Here is a 19,258-nt window from a genome sequence, read left to right as displayed (position 1 = left end):
CTTGGCCCTTGGAATTGTCTTTTCTTTAAATCTGTTCTTGGTCCCTAGAAACCACATCTGGGTATTGGTATCCTCTTGTCTTCCTCTTACAGCACCTGCTCTTGGAGGCAGCACCTGCTCAAATGACTGGAATTTTATAGTCATGAGATTATATATAACATTGTCGCCAGTGACTCACAAATGTTGAAACCATAGTCTGTGAAAATCTTCCTCTAGAAATATATATTTCCACCACTGATAATAATAGTATGGGAACCCTTTTGGACACAAGTTGAAGGCTGCCCTCTGTGTGTGTGTGTGTGTGTGTGTGTGAGATATATGTTTGTAAATGTTTGTTTTTGTATATTGGCACACAATGTCCCAAACATTAAAAGACTATTTAAAGAATATATTAAAACCCTCACTGTGCTGATTAAGTATCTGCTGACGATGTAACTCGCTAATCATATGCGAATCGGCTCTCACGCCCTCTATCGGCCAGTAAATTTAAAATGTGAGAACCGTGTCATATGAAATGCGGAGAAACTCCAGGAAGTATCGACCCCCTCCTCCCACAAATGACTCAGCTTGGATCTTGGGTCTCAAGTGCACATGCACGGGGCCAACCGTGCACACTTGGTTCCTGCACAGTAAGGGTTAAAAGGTGGGTTTGTTCTTTTTGATCTCAAATTAGTGCTTATAATGTTTGATATTGTGTGTTGGGGTACGTCTGTAAACATACACACATACACGGGTACAAAATCAATTTTCTGGAACTTTTGCTTCCAAAGCCTTTCTGTATTGTCTTTTCCAAAGCAGGGGTGGTCACCTTGCTTGACACACTCTAAATTAAACATATATTAAATTTGCTTAAATAATTTGATGAAGTACTATACTTGTACATTAGTATAAATAATACCAATTTATTGCTAACGTCGCCTTAACTTTTTGGTGAATAAATATGTTGGTTGTCTTTTATTGTGTATTCGCTGTATGGCATTGCACAAAATGGTTAAGCAGCCTGCGACCATTGCTCTCTCGGTTATCTGGCCCCCTGTGAAAGAAAGTTTGGTGACCCTTGGTCTAGTGTATGGATCAGTGGTTTTCAACCAGGTTTCCGCCAGTACAGTCCAGGGGTTTCGCAAGAAGTTACAAAACTGCTAAAATCGGCAGTAATTTTTAAGTCTCCTGTGCAGATATGTGTGCATAAGACTATTAAATTATTGCACAGGGGTTCCTCGAGCCAGTGGAAGGTTTCCTTGGGGTTCCGCTCCGGCAAAAAGTTTGAAAAGCACTGGTATGGATGGAAGAAACAAAAATGTATAAGGGCCTACTCCCAATGCAATATACATATTGAAAACACGTCCACCCCTTTAAGGAAATCAGGGACTGCTTGCTGTAGATTTTACTTGAAACGTCAAAATGGGGTTGAATGAAATAGGTAGAAGCTTCCTTCTTTCATGTTGCTGATGGTCCTTTTCTCTCTCCCCTTCTCTCTCTCTCTCTCTCTCTCTCTCTCTCACTCTCTCTCTCTCTCTCTCTCTCGTTGCCGTCTTCTGTTCATGTTGCATCTGTGTATATTTAACCCTTCAGCATCAAGATCAGTCTGTCAAATGCCAAGGTGGGGGCCAGCCATGCCAGCTTGTTAAAATGAATATCGGTGTGTTGGTGCCTGTGTGTGTTTAGAGCGTTGAGCTCATAATCATGAGGTAGTGAGTTTGATTCCCTGACCAGGCTGCATGTTGTGTTCTTGAGCAAGACACTTCCTTTCACGTTGCTCCAGTTAACTCAGCTGTAAAAATTAGTTGTGACGTCACTGGTGCCGAGCTGTATTGGCCCCTTTGCTCTCCCCTTGGATAACATTGGTGGCACAGAGAGGCAAGGCTGGTATGCATGGGCGACTGCTGATCTTCCACAAACAACCTTGCCTGGACTTGTGCCTCGGAGGGGAACTTCCTAGGTGTGATCCCATAGTTATTCATGACCATAAAGGTGGGTCTTTACCCTATGTATATATATATTGTATATAAAAGGGGGCAACTTGGCAGGGTCCTTAACATGGTGACCAAGGTTCTTAGCGCTGTTCCTTCAAGCTTTGCGTTTCATCCTTTCAGAGTTGATGTAAAACATACCAGTTAAACACTGGGGTCCGCTTGATTGACTTACCCCCTCCTCCTTGATGTTGCCGGCCCTGTGACAAAATTTGAAGCTATTATGTAGAAAAGCCATGAAACTTGCTAAGTTGAGTTTTGAAGTTGGAAGAAGCATTAATGGGGTCAGTGTGGAAGAATCCAAACTTAGTGTCAAAGACTTACAGTATCAGGGAGATGAAAAGAACCGAAGCAAAAAATAAAAAACCCTTGTTGGGTGGGTGGGTTGGAGAGAAAACCCTTCAAAGAAACTGTTTCTGTCTTATAAACAGAAAATGGTTCTGAAAATTTTTTTTTTTTTGTTTTTTTTTCTGAAGTTGTAAAAAGACAATTTGTTTTTAAAATGTTAAAACTTTTTAGTTTTGAAATAAAAAAAAAATATAATTTAAAAAAAAAAAAGAAAAGGTAGAGACCAAATGTTGGTTTTGTTGTTTTCTTTTATTTTATTAATTTAAAAAAAATTTTAATGGTTTAATATGCTTCTTTGAGGTGGTGGTCGTGGATCTTTTTTTCTTTGGCTTTTGGCATCAAAATAATTCTAAATAATTCTGGTTCTTAACCATTTTGCTAGCATATTTCTTTGTTTCAGTTTAATTTTTGGAAATAAGAATTTAGCAAAATAATTTTGTTTGTTTATTAAGCTGTTTGGAATTAAAGTTAATCCGAAATTCCGCCACCGTTTCCCCCTAAAATTCTCTTGACAAAGATTGAATGCTATAGAGGCAACTGTCTTGTGATGGTGCTCATTCCGTTGCAGCTGGAGACAATGGCATGTAGCCCTGCAGTTCATTGTCAAGCCATCTAACCCATGCCAGCATGGAAAGCAGATGTTAAATGGTGGTGATGGTAATATATATATATATATCATCATCATCATTGTTTAGCATCCGCTTTCCATGCTAGCATGGGTTGGACGGTTCAACTGGGGTCTGGAAAGCCAGAGGCTGCACCAGGCCCAGTTTGCCCTTCCTAACGCCAACCACTCCATGAGTGTAGTGGGTGCTTTTTATGTGCCACTGGCAACGGCCACGAACGGATGGTGCTTTATATATATATATTTAATTTACAAAATAAGGACAAAAGAAAAATTCTAATGCCAAATATGCTGAAAAAAAGACAAAAATTATCAATAACCATTATTATTTATACGTCTCGAAACAAACCGATAGAAATTTCTAAAAAATCCGTTATTACCGTATTGGTCCCAATTTCGGGGTTAATTCATAAGAATTTTCTCCTCGTCAGCGATAAATACGTAAGACATAAATGAAATACTTACTCATACCCATGGCAAAAGCAAATACTAAGTCCTGAGCAGACCTAAGTACCCCAAATATATCCAAAATAGAAAATCTTCGGCACATCTCGAGACACGTGTGATTCGAACTAGAAACTTTCACAGAGTGAGAGGATCCGGAAGTGAACACTATTCAAATTTATAAATTTTATAAAGTTATATGTATATATATTTCTTTATTGCCCACAAGGGGCTAAACATAGAAGGGACAAACAAGGACAGACATAGGTATTAAGTCGATTACATCGACCCCAGTGCGTAACTGGTACTTAATTTATCGACCCCGAAAGGATGAAAGGCAAAGTCGACCTCGGCGGAATTTGAACTCGTAACATATCGACAGACGAAATATGGATACGCATTTCGCCTGGCGTGCTAACGTTTCTGCCAGCTCGCCGTCATATATATATATATCATATATATCATCATCATTTAGCTGTATAGAAGTGTGCCACTTGCTTTGAGTGATGGTGATGTTATCACATGTCTTCACAACCAGTTATATGCTTTCTTTGTTCCATCAAAGATATGTGAAATAAGAGACCCCTTATTTGAAAAAACAGGTAAGGGTTAGTGACAGGCTGCGTATCCAACTGTAGAGCTGCCTCAATAACATATCTCATCTAACCCATGCAAGCCTGGAAAGAAACGGAGGCAAAACGAATGAAGTAATGTACAACATTGTTCAATCAGTAGCTGATTCCTTCACCACTACTTCAGCAGGTTTGAGTGAATGTCTATGTTCTGCTAAGGAGGTCTAGTAAGACTGAAGCATGCCTAGATTTGTTCCCCTTGCTGAAATGATTGAAAAAATGAAAATTGTGAGTCATTGAGTTACTGTTGTGTTCACCTCGTCTTGACATCTACTTTTCCACGCATGAGACCAATAAGATCACATTGAGGGCAGTTTTCTTTGGCCGGAAGAACCAATTCTCACCTGTTTCTGGGCATGGTCTGTTGAACAGTAAACAGACTGGACATGATTGTGTGGAGATCTGGAAAGAAATGGCACCGTTTGAATGTGCTTTTATTTTTTTTCTCTTCTTTCTGGAGATGGCCCATCTCAAGGAACTTGGATATGCTTTTGCTTATGTAAATAGGTACAGGAGTGGCTGTGTGGTAAGTAGCTTGCTTACCAACCACATGGTTCCTGGCTCAGTCCCACTGCGTGGCATCTTGTACAAGTGTCTTCTGCTTTAGCCTCGGGCCGACCAAAGTTTTGTGAGTGGATTTGGTAGACGGAAACTGAAAGAAGCCCATCGTATATATACATATATATATATATATATTATGTGAAATAGAAAGATGAATAATCTTGTAGTAGATTAATCAAAAGTTTAACCGATACCTTAGTAGCAAAAATCACAGCAGTAAACAGCACGGTTGGAGGTACAACCATCTGGCGTTGCAACCGTGCGTTGGTGCGGATAATTGAAATTAAACATTATTGGTGAATTGAAGAAATGGAGCTGAACGCAGATTGAACAGAAATCGTTTTATCATTCTACACGTGTTTCGAAGGCACAAATTACCAAAATCCGATGAATAATGGACCATATTGTGTCTTTCTCTTCAGGAAGAAAAAAGGAATCCGTTGGAAAAACAAAAACAGTTCTCTGTTCTGTTTTTGTTTTTCCAACGGATTTCCTTTTTTCTTCCTGAAGAGAAAGACACAATATGGTCCCATTATTCAATCGTTTTGGTAATTTGTGCCTTTCGAACACGTGTAGAATGAATAAAACGATTTCTGTTCAATCTGCGTTCAGCTCCATTTCTTCAATTCACCAATAATGTTTTATATATATATATGTGTGTGTGTTTGTTCCCCCAACATCGCTTGACAACCGATGGTGATGTATTTATATCCCTGACCGATAGAATAAGTACTAGGCTTACGAAGTATAAGTCCTGAGGTTGATTTGTTGCTACACCCCCCCCCCCCATTTTCTCAGGCCTTGTGTTTATAGTGGTATGGATTATTATTATATTAGAATTCTTATCACACATCAAAATGCTTGGTAGCATTCCATCAGTTTTTATGGTCCGAGTTCAAATTCCATCGAGGTTGACTTTGCCTTTCATCCTTTGGGGGGGGGGGTCAATTGTAATTGGCTGTCTTACTCCCTTCCAAATTGCTGGTCTCGGGCCAAAAATTTAGAATTATTATTTTTGGTAGAATCAGCAGGAAGTGCAATAGACAGGAGTGCCAGTGCCCCATGTGAACTGCCACGTTCCATGTTCAAATCTCAACTTTGCTTTTGTTTCACATGTCCCATATTAGGTTATAGAGATAACCAACCAACTCTAGAAGTTTGTGGCCTTGAGGGGAAAAAAAAACAAACTCGTTTTTATGTTTTTGTTCGTTTTCAATCTTTGTTACTAGGAGATAAACTTGAAGTGTCTTTCTCTCTAACCCCACCAGGCCCTCCTGCCATGGCCTCTTTGATCAGTTTGAGAGGTTATCAGTCTGTGTGGAATAAAGCTCTTGACACTGTTAAATAAATAATTTTGGGTTAGCTTCTTCCACTCTGATAATCTGGTTCATGTTTTAAATACTGGTGATTAGCAACAGTAAAGATGCTATTTTGATTTATTTTCCATTTCATTATTAAAAGAATTTTTCCAAAACAAAAATTCCTTCATGATACATGAAACCAGGGGAAAAAAATACTTGTATGCGTGTATTTACCATTGCTACCATCAGTTATATTTAAAGATGTTTTTTTAATGTATTTTCTGTTTCATTCATCATCATTTAATGTCCGCTTTCCATGCTAGCATGGGTTGGATGGTTGACTGAGGACAGAAGGCTGTACCAGGCTCCAATCTGATCTGGCAGAGTTTCTACAGCTGGATGCCCTTCCTAACACCAACCACTCCGAGAGTGTAGTGGGGGGCTTTTTACGTGCCGCCGGCATGGGGACCAGTCAGGCAGTAGCGGCATCGACCACGCTCGAATGGTGCTTGTTACGTGCCATTGGCATCGGCCATGCTTGAATGATGCTTTTTGCATACCACCGGCTTGGGAGCCAGTCAGACTGTACTGGCATCGACCACGCTTGAATGGTGCTTGTTATGTGTCAGCAGCATGGGTGCCGGTCCATCACTATTGGCATCAGCCTTGATGACGACTTCACTTGACTCAACAGCTCTTTGCAAGCACACCAGAAAATAAAACCTTTGTATGAGTGGTAACTAAATATAACTGTGCCATTGGTTTTCATTTAGTTGTCTAAATGGATTTATTTATTTATGCGCCCTTTTCAAGCGTAGCCAGGCTCATAGGCCCGGTTTCCCAGTTTCCTCAAGTTGGACGGGATGCCAGTCCATTGCAACATTCCTCTAGAAACAGGAAGAAAGAGTGAGAGAAAGTTGGGGCGAAAGAGTACAAAAGGGGTCACCATCAGCCCCTGCCGGAGCCTTGTGGAGCTTTAGATGTTTTCGCTCAATAAACACACACAACGCCCAGACTGGGAATCGAAACCGTGATCTTCTGACTGCGAGTCCGCTGCCCTAACCACTGGGCCATTGCGCCTCCACTGTCTGAATGGATACTAAACAGAAGTAACAATAAAGATGGTAAGGGCTGAAGATCAATCCCCTTCAACAGCCATGTGCAACCTTTGGACAAGAGGTTTAAATCTAGTCTTCAGAAACACAAGAAACAGACTCTACATACACATCCCTTAAGTGTGTGCATTGAACATGTCATGGTTTATTATGTACAGAAACCATAAAACCTGTTAATATATATATGTGCGGGTGTGTGAAAGTCAATCTGATCACCTGACACACATTGTAAATATTCTTTGTAAATATTTATTTAAAAATTGTGCTACACAATGTATATAATTTTTTTGTACAAAAATGTAATAAATAAATTTCTTTTTTCATGGTTTCTTTGTGGGTTTTTTTCATTATGCTTCATTGATTTAACTGTTTATTTATTTTTGGTTTTATTTCTTTGGAAATATTTAGCTGCCTTTCTTCTTTCAGGTGATTTTTTAAAAATTATGAAAACTTTTAATAAAACAGAGTTGGCTTTGCAACCACATGGTTCTGGGTTCAGTCCCACTGTGCGGCACCTTGGGCCAGCAACGTCTGCTAAAGTGTTGGAATGACCAATGCCTTGTGAGTGAATTTGGTCAGTGGAAACAGTGTGGAAGCCCATTGGAAATATATATGTGCGTGTCTTTGTCACACAATGCCTTGTGAGTGAATTTGGGAAACTATGTGGAAGCCTGTTGTGTGTGTGTGTGTTACCTTTTGTGAGTATGCCTTAGCAGGTTCCTTACCACACACTCATATTACTTGGCAACTGGTGTTGGTTTGTTTATGTTCCATAACTTACTGGTTCAGCAGTAGAAATCAATAGAAATAAGTGCCTGTGTCGATATGTTTGACTAAACCAGGGCTGGCCAACCTGAGGCCCGCAAGATGCATGCAGCCCACAGACTTTTATCTTGCGGCCGGCTTGATACTTTCTTGAAAAGGGTTTATTTAAACAAACATTTTGAAAATTTTATCAAAAATTAAAGATTTTAATGAAAAGTAAAAAAGAAAGATACAACTGTTTTTGCAACGATAATATTTCCTGTTGAATCAGCGATCATTTATTCGTTATTGTAATAATATGAAAAAGTAAAACGCTTTCAATTCTGTTAGTATAGAAGCGGCCCTCAGGCCTGGACTAAACCCTTCGGAACAGTGCCCCAGCATGGCCACAGTCCAATTAGTAAAATGATGTTCTCTCATATGGTTATGAATTACACCTTACTTAAATAGAGTGTGGTGCACCTGAGCACTGTATATACGTAAATGTGAAACCATGAAAACGAGTGCTCAACACTGCATTGATGGATAAAGATTCTTTATTTGCGAATTAAGGCTACCATCGGTTTCACGTTAAGAAAAGTGAGAATGTAGCCAAGAGCTTATCTTTGGACAACTCCTGCAATAAATTAGTCTTTCAACGATTTATTTACTTGACACATAAATGATTATAGCAACAACACAGTCAAACTATTAATTTCTGATATAACTTATCATACACAGTACAGTTTTCGACATCGCTTGACATGGGTGGCCAAGGGAGATAAATTTAATAAGATCAGAGTTAATTCCCTTTAAAAGGAGACTCCCTGCTAATGATTTTAATAATTACTAAAAGACTTTAGTTCCGTATCTTCAGCATGGAAACGAAATTAACGACCGAGTTGATTATTATTCGCCATGAAGTGACAACCATTTGGCCATTAAGCGATCAGTCATGGGTGCGTTCTCTTTTAGTGATTTCCTCTCGTTGATCAAACTCCTGTAAAACCAAACAGAAATTAATCATCAGTTGTTGTTGTTTTATGTTTTATTGTTAGAAAGGAAGAAAAATCAACAAGCTGGCAGAATCGGTAGCATGCTGGACAAAATGGTCAGTGGCATTTCATCCATCTTTAGGTTCTGGGTTCAAATTCCGCCGAGGTCAACTTTGCCTTTCATCTTTTCAGGAGAAAAGATCATATTTCACCACCAGCAATTGTGAGAGGAGTGGACGAGTCATTGACTTAGAAAGTTTCCTATAGGACAAAAGGTAGTGCAGAAATGTGTGGATGCGTGCGTGCCTCGTCTTGACATTACAGGATAGTTGTAAACAGATGCTGTCATCACTCAAGCTGCCATTTTCCACCCCAATCTTCTGTATAAAAAAAGGCAGCAATGTTAGCACGCTGGGCGAAAAGCTTAGAGGTATTTCATCTGTCTTTATGTTCTGAGTTCAAATCCCGCTGAGGTCGACTTTGCCTTTCATCCTTTCGGGATTGATAAATTAAGTACCAGTTGTGTACTGTGATCGATCTAATCGACTCCCCCCCCTCCCCCAAAATATCAGGCCTTGTGTGCTTAGAGTAGAAAAGAATCTTCTGTATAAACATGTCCACCCTTAGAGAAATATCAACTTGTTGTTTGGAAACAGGCAAAGGTAGACAACAGCAAGGACACCTCAGCTGTAGAAAACCTGCCTCAGAGGATTCTACGTGAGCCAAGAATGGTGAAATTTTCGTTAAAGTGATTATGATGTTACTGAATGTCAATGCATTGTATTAAGTTAAGTTAATTTTGGGGCTCAAAAAGCAAAAAGCAAGGCCATGTAGGGGGACATGGAGTTATGTACAGGGAGGGTGTTCAAGCAAAGAGTTCAGGCCATTTCTGGTCAAGAGAGACTTTGAACCGAGCGGTCGTTGGCATCTTCACCATCTCGTCCGGCAGCTTATTCCACGGATCTGCAACCCGGATGGAGAAAGCCCCTCTCCTTCGATTGAGATGAAATCGTCGCAGATAGAGCTTTTCGGAGTGACCCCGCAGCCGGTGCTCTGGAGCAGGAGTGAAGATCAGCTCCTTCGAGAGGTTACACTTTCCGCTTATGATGTTGTGAGCAAGAATGAGATCACCACGGCGGCGGCGTTTTTCTAGAGAATGTCATTTTTCTAGAGAATAAAGGTTTTAGATTTAGAGTCTGCTTTTTTAATAACTTAATGAACCATGGCCTTGATTTGAGAAAGAAGATTAAATGATGTGAAAGAAACAAAATCATCGTCATCATCATTTAACGTTTGTCGTCCATGCTGGCATGGGTTGGATGGTTTGACCAAGGATGGGAGGCTGCACCAGAATCTAGTCTGATTTGGCATAGTTTTCTATGGCTGGATGCCCTTCCTGATGCCAACCACTTTACAGAGTGTGCTGGGGGCTTTTACGTGCCACCGGCACGGGTGCCAGGGTGCCATTTGCATGACACTGGTATCTGCCACAAATGCGATTTTGCTCAGTTTGATGGGTCTTCTTCTCAAGCACGACATAGGGTCAAAGGTCTCGGGATTTCCTGTGAGGGGGAAAATTCAAAGAAATACTTGCCTTGCTAAGTTCTTGTGTTCGTTTGATGGCGACTTCATGGCAGCGGAGATCAACATTAAATTGAAGACGTCACGCTGGGGGAACGGAAACAAACAAGGAAAACAAACGAATAAAAAAATAATAAAAAAAAAAGATACTGTTTTGTTTTCATTATGCATAAAAGATTTACTACTTCTACTACTACTACTACTACTAAATACTACTACTACTACTACTACTGCTGCTGCTGCTGCTACTACTACTACTACTACTACTGCTACTACCTCTACTACTACTACTAATAATAATAATACTGCTGCTGCTGCTGTCACTACTACTATTACTACTACTACAACTACTACTACTACTTCTACTACTACTACTACTGCTGCTGCATAATGGAGGTGATGTAATCACCCCCCCCCCCAAATCGATGCCTAAATTTGAGACCCTTATTACAATCGTTATCATTAAGGCGGCAAACTGGCAGAATCGTTAGCGTGCTGGATGAAATGCTTAGCAGTATTTCGCCCATCACTATGTTCTGAGTTCAAATCCTGCCGAGGTCGACCTTGGCTTTCATCCTTTTGGGGACGATAAATTAAGTACCAGTGAAACACTGGGGGTCAATGTAATCGACTATTCACCTCACCTTGTGGCAAAAATTTGAAATCATCATCATTATCATTATCGTTATTATTATTATTATTATTATTATTATTATTATTATTGAAGTGGTGAGCTGACAGAATCATTAGCATGCAGGGCAAAATGCTTAGCAGCAGTTTGTCCGTTTGTTCTGAGTTCAAATTCCACCAAAGTTGATTTTGCCTTTCATCCTTTCGGGGTCAATAAGTACCCCTCCCCACCAAATTTCGAGGCCTTGTGCCATTAGAAGAAAGGATTATTATTATCGTTGGTCAGATGTGTGTGCAAGTGTGTGTGTGTGGAGGGGGCAGGTAGAGGAGGAAGGAGGATGGTGACATGCACGGACTGGTGTTGCTATAGCAACCAGCCAACTTTGTGTAGTTCCTTCCTGTTGCTCATGAAGAGTGAGAGCAAAGGAGAGCAAGAAAGAGTGTGAGAGAGAACGAGAGAGAGAGAGTGCATGAGAGAGAGAGAATAAGAGAGAGAGTGAGAGAGAGAACAAGAGAGAGATTGAAAGCAAAGGAGAGCAAGAAAGGGTGTGAGAGAGAACGAGAGAGAGAGAGTGAGAGTGTGTGAGAGAGCAAGAGAGAGAGAACAAGAGAGAGTGAGAGAGAGCAAGAGAGTGTGAGGGACAATAAGAGAGTGTGAGACAGAGCGAGAGAGTGAGACAAAGCAAGTGAGTGTGAGAGAGTGCAAGAGAGCATGAGAGAGAGTGTGTGAGAGAGAGAGAGAGAGAGAGAGAAGAGAGAGAGAGAGAGAGAGAGTGAGAGAGAGAACAAGAGAGAGTGAGAGAGAGCAAGAGAGAGAGAACAAGAGAGAGTGAGAGAGAGAGAGAGTGCATGAGAGAGAGAGAGAGAGTGCATGAGAGAGAGAGAGAGAGAGAGAGAGAGAAAGAGATATACACCCAAAACACCCCCACACCTCCATCCATATAAATATACGAAGAGAAGGTGCCTCCTCACCTGTGCGTTACTTCCACCGATGGTATAGATGTCGTATCTGATAGGCATGAGACTGTCCACAACAGCAGCAAATTCCTCATCTTGGTAATCCTTCAAAGCCTTGCACAGTTTATAGCCAACGTGTTCACTGATTCTCTGATTATCACCTTCGCCATTTCTTTAACGAGAATTCACACCTGGAATTTTAGTGTTAGTTTTTGTCAAACTGTTTCACAGTTATCAGGTCATCCCATAAGTTCTGTCTGATTTTACCTTTTTTTAAAATTGAATGAAATTTAATAGTATTTTAGAATGTCTAATGGAATTAGAAATTATTTTTAGGCATTTGTGTACATTTAAACTAATTAAATATTATTTTACAGAATAATAGAATTAAAATTTCTTTGATTAAAACTCTTTCTAACATGGAAGTATCCAAAGAGCATTTGAGGCACAAAATGCTTTATGAGGACAAAAAAAGGAAACTCTGTAGCCAAAGCCAATGTACATTGATGATTAAGTTTCAATTAAATATAACATTTGATCACTTGTTTTCTTTATTCAAAATTCAGACAGAACTTATGGGATGACCTGATATATGTGGATATTATTAGCTGTGAGTGTGTGTGGGGGGTGAGTGGGTGTGTGGGTGTGGGGTGAGTGTAAGTGCGAGTGTGTGTGTGTGTGTGCGCACGTGGATGAGTGTTTGTGCTTGTAAGTGCATGAGCACTTGTGAGTGAGTGTTTGTGTGTGAAAGTGTGTGTGTGTGTTTGTGTAAATGTGTGTGTTTGTCTGAGTATGTTTATGTGAGTGTCTCTCTGCTTCCGTCTACGAAATCCACTCACAAGACTTTGGTTGGGCCAAGATTGTAATAGAAGACATTTGCCCAAGGGGCTACAAAGCAGTATTGAACCTAAGACCACATTGCTAGGAAGCAACCTTCTTAACCACACAGCCAAGCCCATGACAATGATATAGAATGTTCACACATACACACACACATACACACACTTGCACACATATGCACACACACACTTGCACACATGCATTCTTGCACACATACACACACTTGCACACAAATGCACATACATGCACATGCACACACATACACACATATACACACATATGCTCACACACATGCACACACACCACACACACACACACACACGAACAATCCACTTACTTGATGAAGTCCTGAAGTGATTCCAGCAGTTTATTGCTAAACCGTTCCTGGCCAGCGCCAAGGCAGCTCATCATTGAATGGGCATCGTTGAAGCTGAGGATGTGATCCGTGACATGGTCTTTGAATTCCTCAAAACAACTCGACCAACGTTCGGAAACATTGATTCCTGTCAGACAAACACAGAAAACAAAACCAATATTGGAATGGTTTTTTGCATATTTATTCTTCGTATGTCGAAACAGGTTCAGACACTAAATGTGTTAATTGCTGTAGAGCAGAGGCCAGGGGTGGGCAACCTTTTTGAGGGTGTGCATGCCAAAACTGGTAAGATCTCTGACTCAAAATTCTTCCATGTGCCAACCAAATTTTTTGAGAACATACTTAAGAAAGTGTATCTCTTTCCTCTTTTACTCTTTTACTTGTTTCAGTCATTTGACTGCGGCCATGCTGGAGCACCACCTTTAGTCGAGCAAATCGACCCCAGGACTTATTCTTTGGAAGCCCAGTACTTATTCTATCGGTCAGTCTCTTTTGCCGAACTGCTAAGTTTCGGGGACGTAAACACACCAGCATCGGTTGTCAAGCGATGTGGGGGGGGGGTCAAACACAGATACACAAACATATACACACTCATACATACATATATATATATATATACGACGGGCTTCTTTCAGTTTCCGTCTACCAAATCCATTCACAAGGCTTTGGTCGGCCTGAGGCTCTAGTAGAAGACACTTGCCCAAGGTGCCATTCACTGGGACTGAACCCGGGACCATGTGGTTGATAAAGACCCCCTTCGGTCATGAATGACCATGGGATTGCACCTAGAAAGTTACCCTCCGAGGCACAAGTCCGGGCTAGGTTGTTTATGGAAGGCCAGCAGTCGCCCATGCATACCAGCCTCCCCTCTCCACGCCACCAGTGTTATCCAAGGGAAAGACAAAGGTCAATACAGCTTGGCACCAGTGACGTCGCAACTCATTTCTACAGCTGAGTGAACTGGAGCAACGTGAAATAAAGTGCCTTGCTCAAGAACACAACACGCAGACCGGTCCGGGATTCGAGCTCACAACCTCACGATCGTGAGCTCGACGCTCCAACCACTGAGCCATGCACCTTCACATGTGGTTGATAAGCAAGGTACTTACCACACAACCACTCCTGCACCTATGTACAATAATGTATGCAGAACAACTACAATGAAAATACATATATACGACAGGCTTCTTTCAGTTTCCGTCTACCAAATCCACTCACAAGGTTTTGGCCGGCCCGAGGCTATAGTAGAAGACACTTGCCCAAGGTGTCACGCAGTGGGACTGAACCCGGAACTATGTGGTTGGTAAACAAGCTACTTACCACACAACCACTCCTGAGAGAATAATCTGAATACTAAAGGGTTAATATATTTCTTTACTACCCACAAGGGGCTAAACACAGAAGGGACAAACAAGGACAGACAAACGGATTAAGTCGATTACATCGATCCCAGTGCGTAACTGGTACTTAATTTATCGACCCCAAAAGGATGAAAGGCAAAGTTGACCTCGACGGAATTTGAACTCAGAACGTAATGGCAGACGAAATACGGCTACGCATTTCGCCCGGCGTGCTAACATTTCTGGGTTAATGCCTAAAGGGTTAATATGTTGATCAGATCTGTATTACAAAGAAAAAAAATCTAGAAAACTTATCTATTCTTACACAGATTTCTAATCTGACCGGAGATATGGACTATGGAACATGCTTTACACTCGTCTAGGCAGGGTAATCAAACCTGTTCTCACACAACATTAGTTTCAAAGTCACTCAAGTTACAAGATCTAATAAAGCCATGCCACATGGTCCCCACTCCTAAATACGTCACTGAGGCCCATTAGTGTAGCTGGGTGGGGGAAGTCTGTCCTGGGCGGCACTTTGAACAGCTTTTGTGTCTATGTGTCATTCATTGACTGACCCACTTTCCTCTATTCAGTACTGCAAGAATACGACATAATGATGATATCACTGCTGTACCATGCATCAAGAGAAATTTTGAATAGGTAAGTATGGCGGTTGTCGTGCCAACAAATACCAGTTGTGGTGGCTGAAACCAAAGCACAGGTCAGGTCTGGGAGGAGATCATTAAATAAAGGTGGGCCTAATTTCTAATGTAAAATGTATCTGAGCAATAAAAAGTTGCTATATACTATATAGAGAAAGTCGTTAAATGGAGGGTTAGTAGTGAGAGGGTTTTGTGTGCCATGCTTGGCACGCGTGCCAAGGGTTGCCCACCTTTGTCATAGGAGAATAGCTTCTCTCTTCTATGACAATAGTGTGTTCAACACACTTGACTCATTGACTGATGAGACACAATATGTTGAAACAGCAGTGTTGCAGTATACAGTGTGTCAAAGTATTCGGACCTTTGAGCCTAATCCAAGCTGCTGGCTTTTTTTATAGTTCAGCAAACAAATTATTTGCTGATCAAGGATCAATAAAAAACAGTTGTTTGCATATTTATTCTTAATACATCCAGGAAGGTTTAGACACAAAATATGCTTTTACGGTGTGACTGTGCTCAACACACTCGGCTCATTGGCACAAAGTGTCCAGGGAGACTTGGGTTTCAAAATGTTGAGGACCGACGTGATGTGATCATCATCATTTAGTGTCTGTTTCCATGCTGGCATGGGTTGGATGGTTTAACAGGAGCTGGTTAGCTGGGATGAAGATGGCAGGGAGAAAGGGGATGGCAATAATGAAGAGGATAATGCGGATGAGGGGGTAGGCAGAGCAAGGGGGTCAGAGGGGACGAAAAGGATGGCAGGAATGAGGAGGACAGTGGGGACAAAGAGGGCAGTGGAGGTGAGGAGGGCAGTGGGGACGAGGAGGGGCACAGGAATGAGGAGGATGGCAGAGATGAAGACAAGAAAGGTGGCAAAGAGGAGGAGGATGGCAGGGAGCAAGAGGATGTCAGAGATGGAGAGAAGGAAGACAGCAAAGACAAGGAGAATGGTGGGGAGAAGGAGGAGGACAGTGGAGTCGAAGGGGATGCTGGAGATGAGGAGAGCCGCAGCAATGAAGGTGGCAGAGGTGAAGGGGATGGTGGTGGTGGTGGTGATGAAGACAGAAGAGTCGAAGAAGACAGCAGTGATGAAGAGGATGGTGACAAGGGTGTCGGTGGAGGTGAGGATAATGGTAAGGATTAGAATAATGAAGATGGTTTGCAGAAAGAATGGTAACGAGGATTTCAATGATGGAACTGACTCTGACAACAATGGCAGCAAAGACGGCTGACACTCACCTTCCAACTGAAGACGATACAAGAGTGATGCATTGTCGACGAAATCCAACATGGCTCCAGAATTCTTGGCACGAACAGCAACCTGAAGAACAACAACATAGATTGTTTTTGGTCATTATCTTTCAGCGATTAATTGATACGGACCCTTCATACGGAACTTGTTTATATTTTTGGACAGGAATGGCCCTTAGTTAAATAATAATGGTTTCAAAATTGGACACAAGGCCAGCAAATTGACCTCAGTGTTCAACTGGTATTCATTTTATCGATCTCAAAAGGATAAAAGGCAAAGTCGACCTCAGTGGAATTTGAACCCAGAATGTAAAGACGGATGAAATGCTACTAAGCATTTTGTCGGGCGTGCTACTGATTCTGCCAGCTTGCCACATCATCATCATTACCACCTTAAATAATAATAATAATAATGATAATAATAATAATAATAATAATAATAATAATAATAAGGGTTTCAAATTTTGGCACAAGGCCAGCCAGTTTGGGGCTAGTGGGTAATTAGAGTACAGTGATCCCAGTGGTCTTATGTTATCGATCCCGAAAATGCCACTAAGCATTTTGCCTTAATAATAATAATGATAATAATAATAATAATAATAATATAATAATAATAATAATAAAAATAATAAAATAATCCTTTCTACTATAGGCATCAGGCCTGAAATTGTTGGGGAGGGGACCAGTTGATTGCATCGACCTGAGCCCTCAATTAGTACTTATTTCATTGATCCCAAAAGGATGAAAAGCAAAACTGACCTCAGCGGAATTTGAACTCAGAACATAAAGACAGGCAAAGTGCCGCTTAGCATTTTAACCAGCATGCTAACGATTCTGCCATACACATACACAGAAGTAGACATGTATGGAGGTGGGGGGGGGGAGGCTGAAAAGTTCCTCGCTCTAAGGGCATTGTGAAAGGCCTGGTTGAAGGCCCAACCTTCTGTGTTCTTTGTACAGGGTTTAGAAAACTGAAGGACCAGTGTGATAAGTGTGTGAATCTGGGAGGGGAAAATGGATCAGTTAATTATGAATGAAATCATAATTAACTGATTCTCTTGTGTTTTCTTTTACCGAAAGCCAGGAACTTTTCAGCACCGCCCCCCATCCTCACAGACATGCACAGAGACAAATAGACAGACATTTAAGCGCTCTAGATTGCTGAAGTTGTTATCAGTAAAACCGCTTGACTTACTTCTCTGTCGTAAATGTCAAGGGCGGCTTCGTACTGTCCCTGGGAAGAAAAGGAAAAAAAAAAAATTATTTAAGAAAAAAAGAAAATGACTGATACCATGAGAAAACATGTTTTAGACTTGAATAAACACTTTTTAAAAAAAAAAAATGATTAAATTATAGGTGTAGGTATGGCTGTGTGGTAAGAAGCTTGCTTCCCAACAACATGGTTCTGGGTTCAGGCCCTGTGTGAGTCACCTGGGGCAAGTCTACTATAGCCTTGTGCCGACCACAGCTTTGCGAGTGGACTTGGTAAATGGAAACTGAAAGAAGCCCATTGTATTATCATCATCATTATAATCATTTAACAGCCGTTTTCCATGCTGGCATGAGTTGTGTGTGTGTGGGGGGGGGTGAGTGGATTTGATAAATGGAAACTGAAAGAAGCCCATTTTATTATCATCACCATCATCATCATCATAACCATTTAATAGCCGTTTTCCATGCTGGCATGAGTTGTGTGTGTGTGAGTGTGCATGTGTGTGTGTGTGTGTGTGTTTGTGTGAGTGGATTTGGTAATTGGAAACTGAAAGAAGCCCATCATATCATCATCATCATAATCATCGTAAATCATTTAACATCTACTTCCCATGCTGGCATGGTGTGTGTGCTTGTGTGTGTACGCATGTGTTCCCACACCACTTGGTACCAAGTAAGAGAGAGAGAGAGAGAGAGAGGAGAGAGAAAGAATAGGAGAGATAAATACGTCTTCAGGGCATTTATAACATTAACAATGTGTAAACCAAAAGGTATTCGGTCCATTTTATTGTTTTCTTATATATTGTAGTGCATTGTTGTACCATTCAAAACTTTTTATTCTTATCGTGAATCAGAATTAACAATGGACTTTTTAAAATCTACTTTTTTGTATAAGTTGCTAAACAATTCGCTCGCTTGCTAGTTTAATAATAGACTTACCTTTTCAATATGATAGAGGGCCCAGTGCCAGTAGTTGTGACATGCCAACATTCCACAGACCTTTAAACCAAAACAGAAGAATAGGGGACACAATAAGGAAAGAATTTGATTTATGGTGAGAGGAAAACACAAACACACACAAATCATTATTTTAGTTTCTATCATTTTATATTTATTTCTTTATTACCCACAAGGGGCTAAACAAGGACAGACAAACGGATTAAGTCGATTACATTGACCCTAGTGCATAACTGGTACTTAATTTATCGACCCCGAAAGGATGAAAGGCAAAGTCGATCTCGGCGGAATTTGAACTCGGAACATAACGGTAGACGAAATACCTGTTCTTTATTACCCACAGGGAGCTAAACACAGAGAGGACAAACAAGGACAGACGAACGGATTAAGTCGATTACATTGACCTTAGTGCATAACTGGTACTTAATTTATTGACCCCAAAAGGATGAAAGGCAAAGTCGACCTCGGCGGAATTTGAACTCAGAACGTAGCGACAGACGAAATACCTGTTCTTTATTACCCACAGGGAGCTAAACACAGAGAGGACAAACAAGGACAGGCAAACGGATTAAGTCGATTACATTGACCTTAGTGCATAACTGGTACTTAATTTATTGACCCCAAAAGGATGAAAGGCAAAGTCGACCTCGGCGGAATTTGAACTCAGAACGTAGCGACAGACGAAATACCTGTTCTTTATTACCCACAGGG

At 41.0% G+C, this 19,258-nt stretch overlaps 1 protein-coding gene across 1 annotated transcript; it reads right to left on the bottom strand.

Annotated features, from left to right (window-relative positions):
• Positions 1 to 8,279: 8,279 nt before the first annotated feature.
• LOC115223947 (tetratricopeptide repeat protein 38) lies at positions 8,280 to 18,709 on the bottom strand. The gene is made up of 7 exons (XM_029794692.2): positions 18,530 to 18,709; positions 17,574 to 17,612; positions 16,367 to 16,448; positions 13,081 to 13,246; positions 11,919 to 12,075; positions 10,330 to 10,403; positions 8,280 to 8,740 (listed from the first exon to the last, which is right to left on the bottom strand). Exons 1-7 carry the CDS (start codon positions 18,692 to 18,694, stop codon positions 8,650 to 8,652), a joined length of 774 nt encoding a protein of 257 aa, XP_029650552.2. The 5' UTR covers positions 18,695 to 18,709; the 3' UTR covers positions 8,280 to 8,649.
• Between the last annotated feature and the right edge of the window lie 549 nt (positions 18,710 to 19,258).

The sequence above is a fragment of the Octopus sinensis genome, linkage group LG24 (assembly GCF_006345805.1).
Source record: "Octopus sinensis linkage group LG24, ASM634580v1, whole genome shotgun sequence".
Taxonomy (NCBI): Eukaryota; Metazoa; Mollusca; class Cephalopoda; order Octopoda; family Octopodidae; genus Octopus; species Octopus sinensis.
This window is presented reverse-complemented; position numbering and strand designations above follow the sequence as displayed.

Coding starts and splice junctions, on each gene's coding strand:
- LOC115223947 (XM_029794692.2), bottom strand. CDS start 18,694: ATGATAGAAACTAAAATAATGATTTGTGTGTGTTTGTGTTTTCCTCTC. Junction 16,449..17,573: donor TTGACATTTACGACAGAGAA/GTAAGTCAAGCG, acceptor GTTGTTCTTCAG/GTTGCTGTTCGTGCCAAGAA. Junction 10,404..11,918: donor TCGGTGGAAGTAACGCACAG/GTGAGGAGGCAC, acceptor CCGTTCCCCCAG/CGTGACGTCTTCAATTTAAT.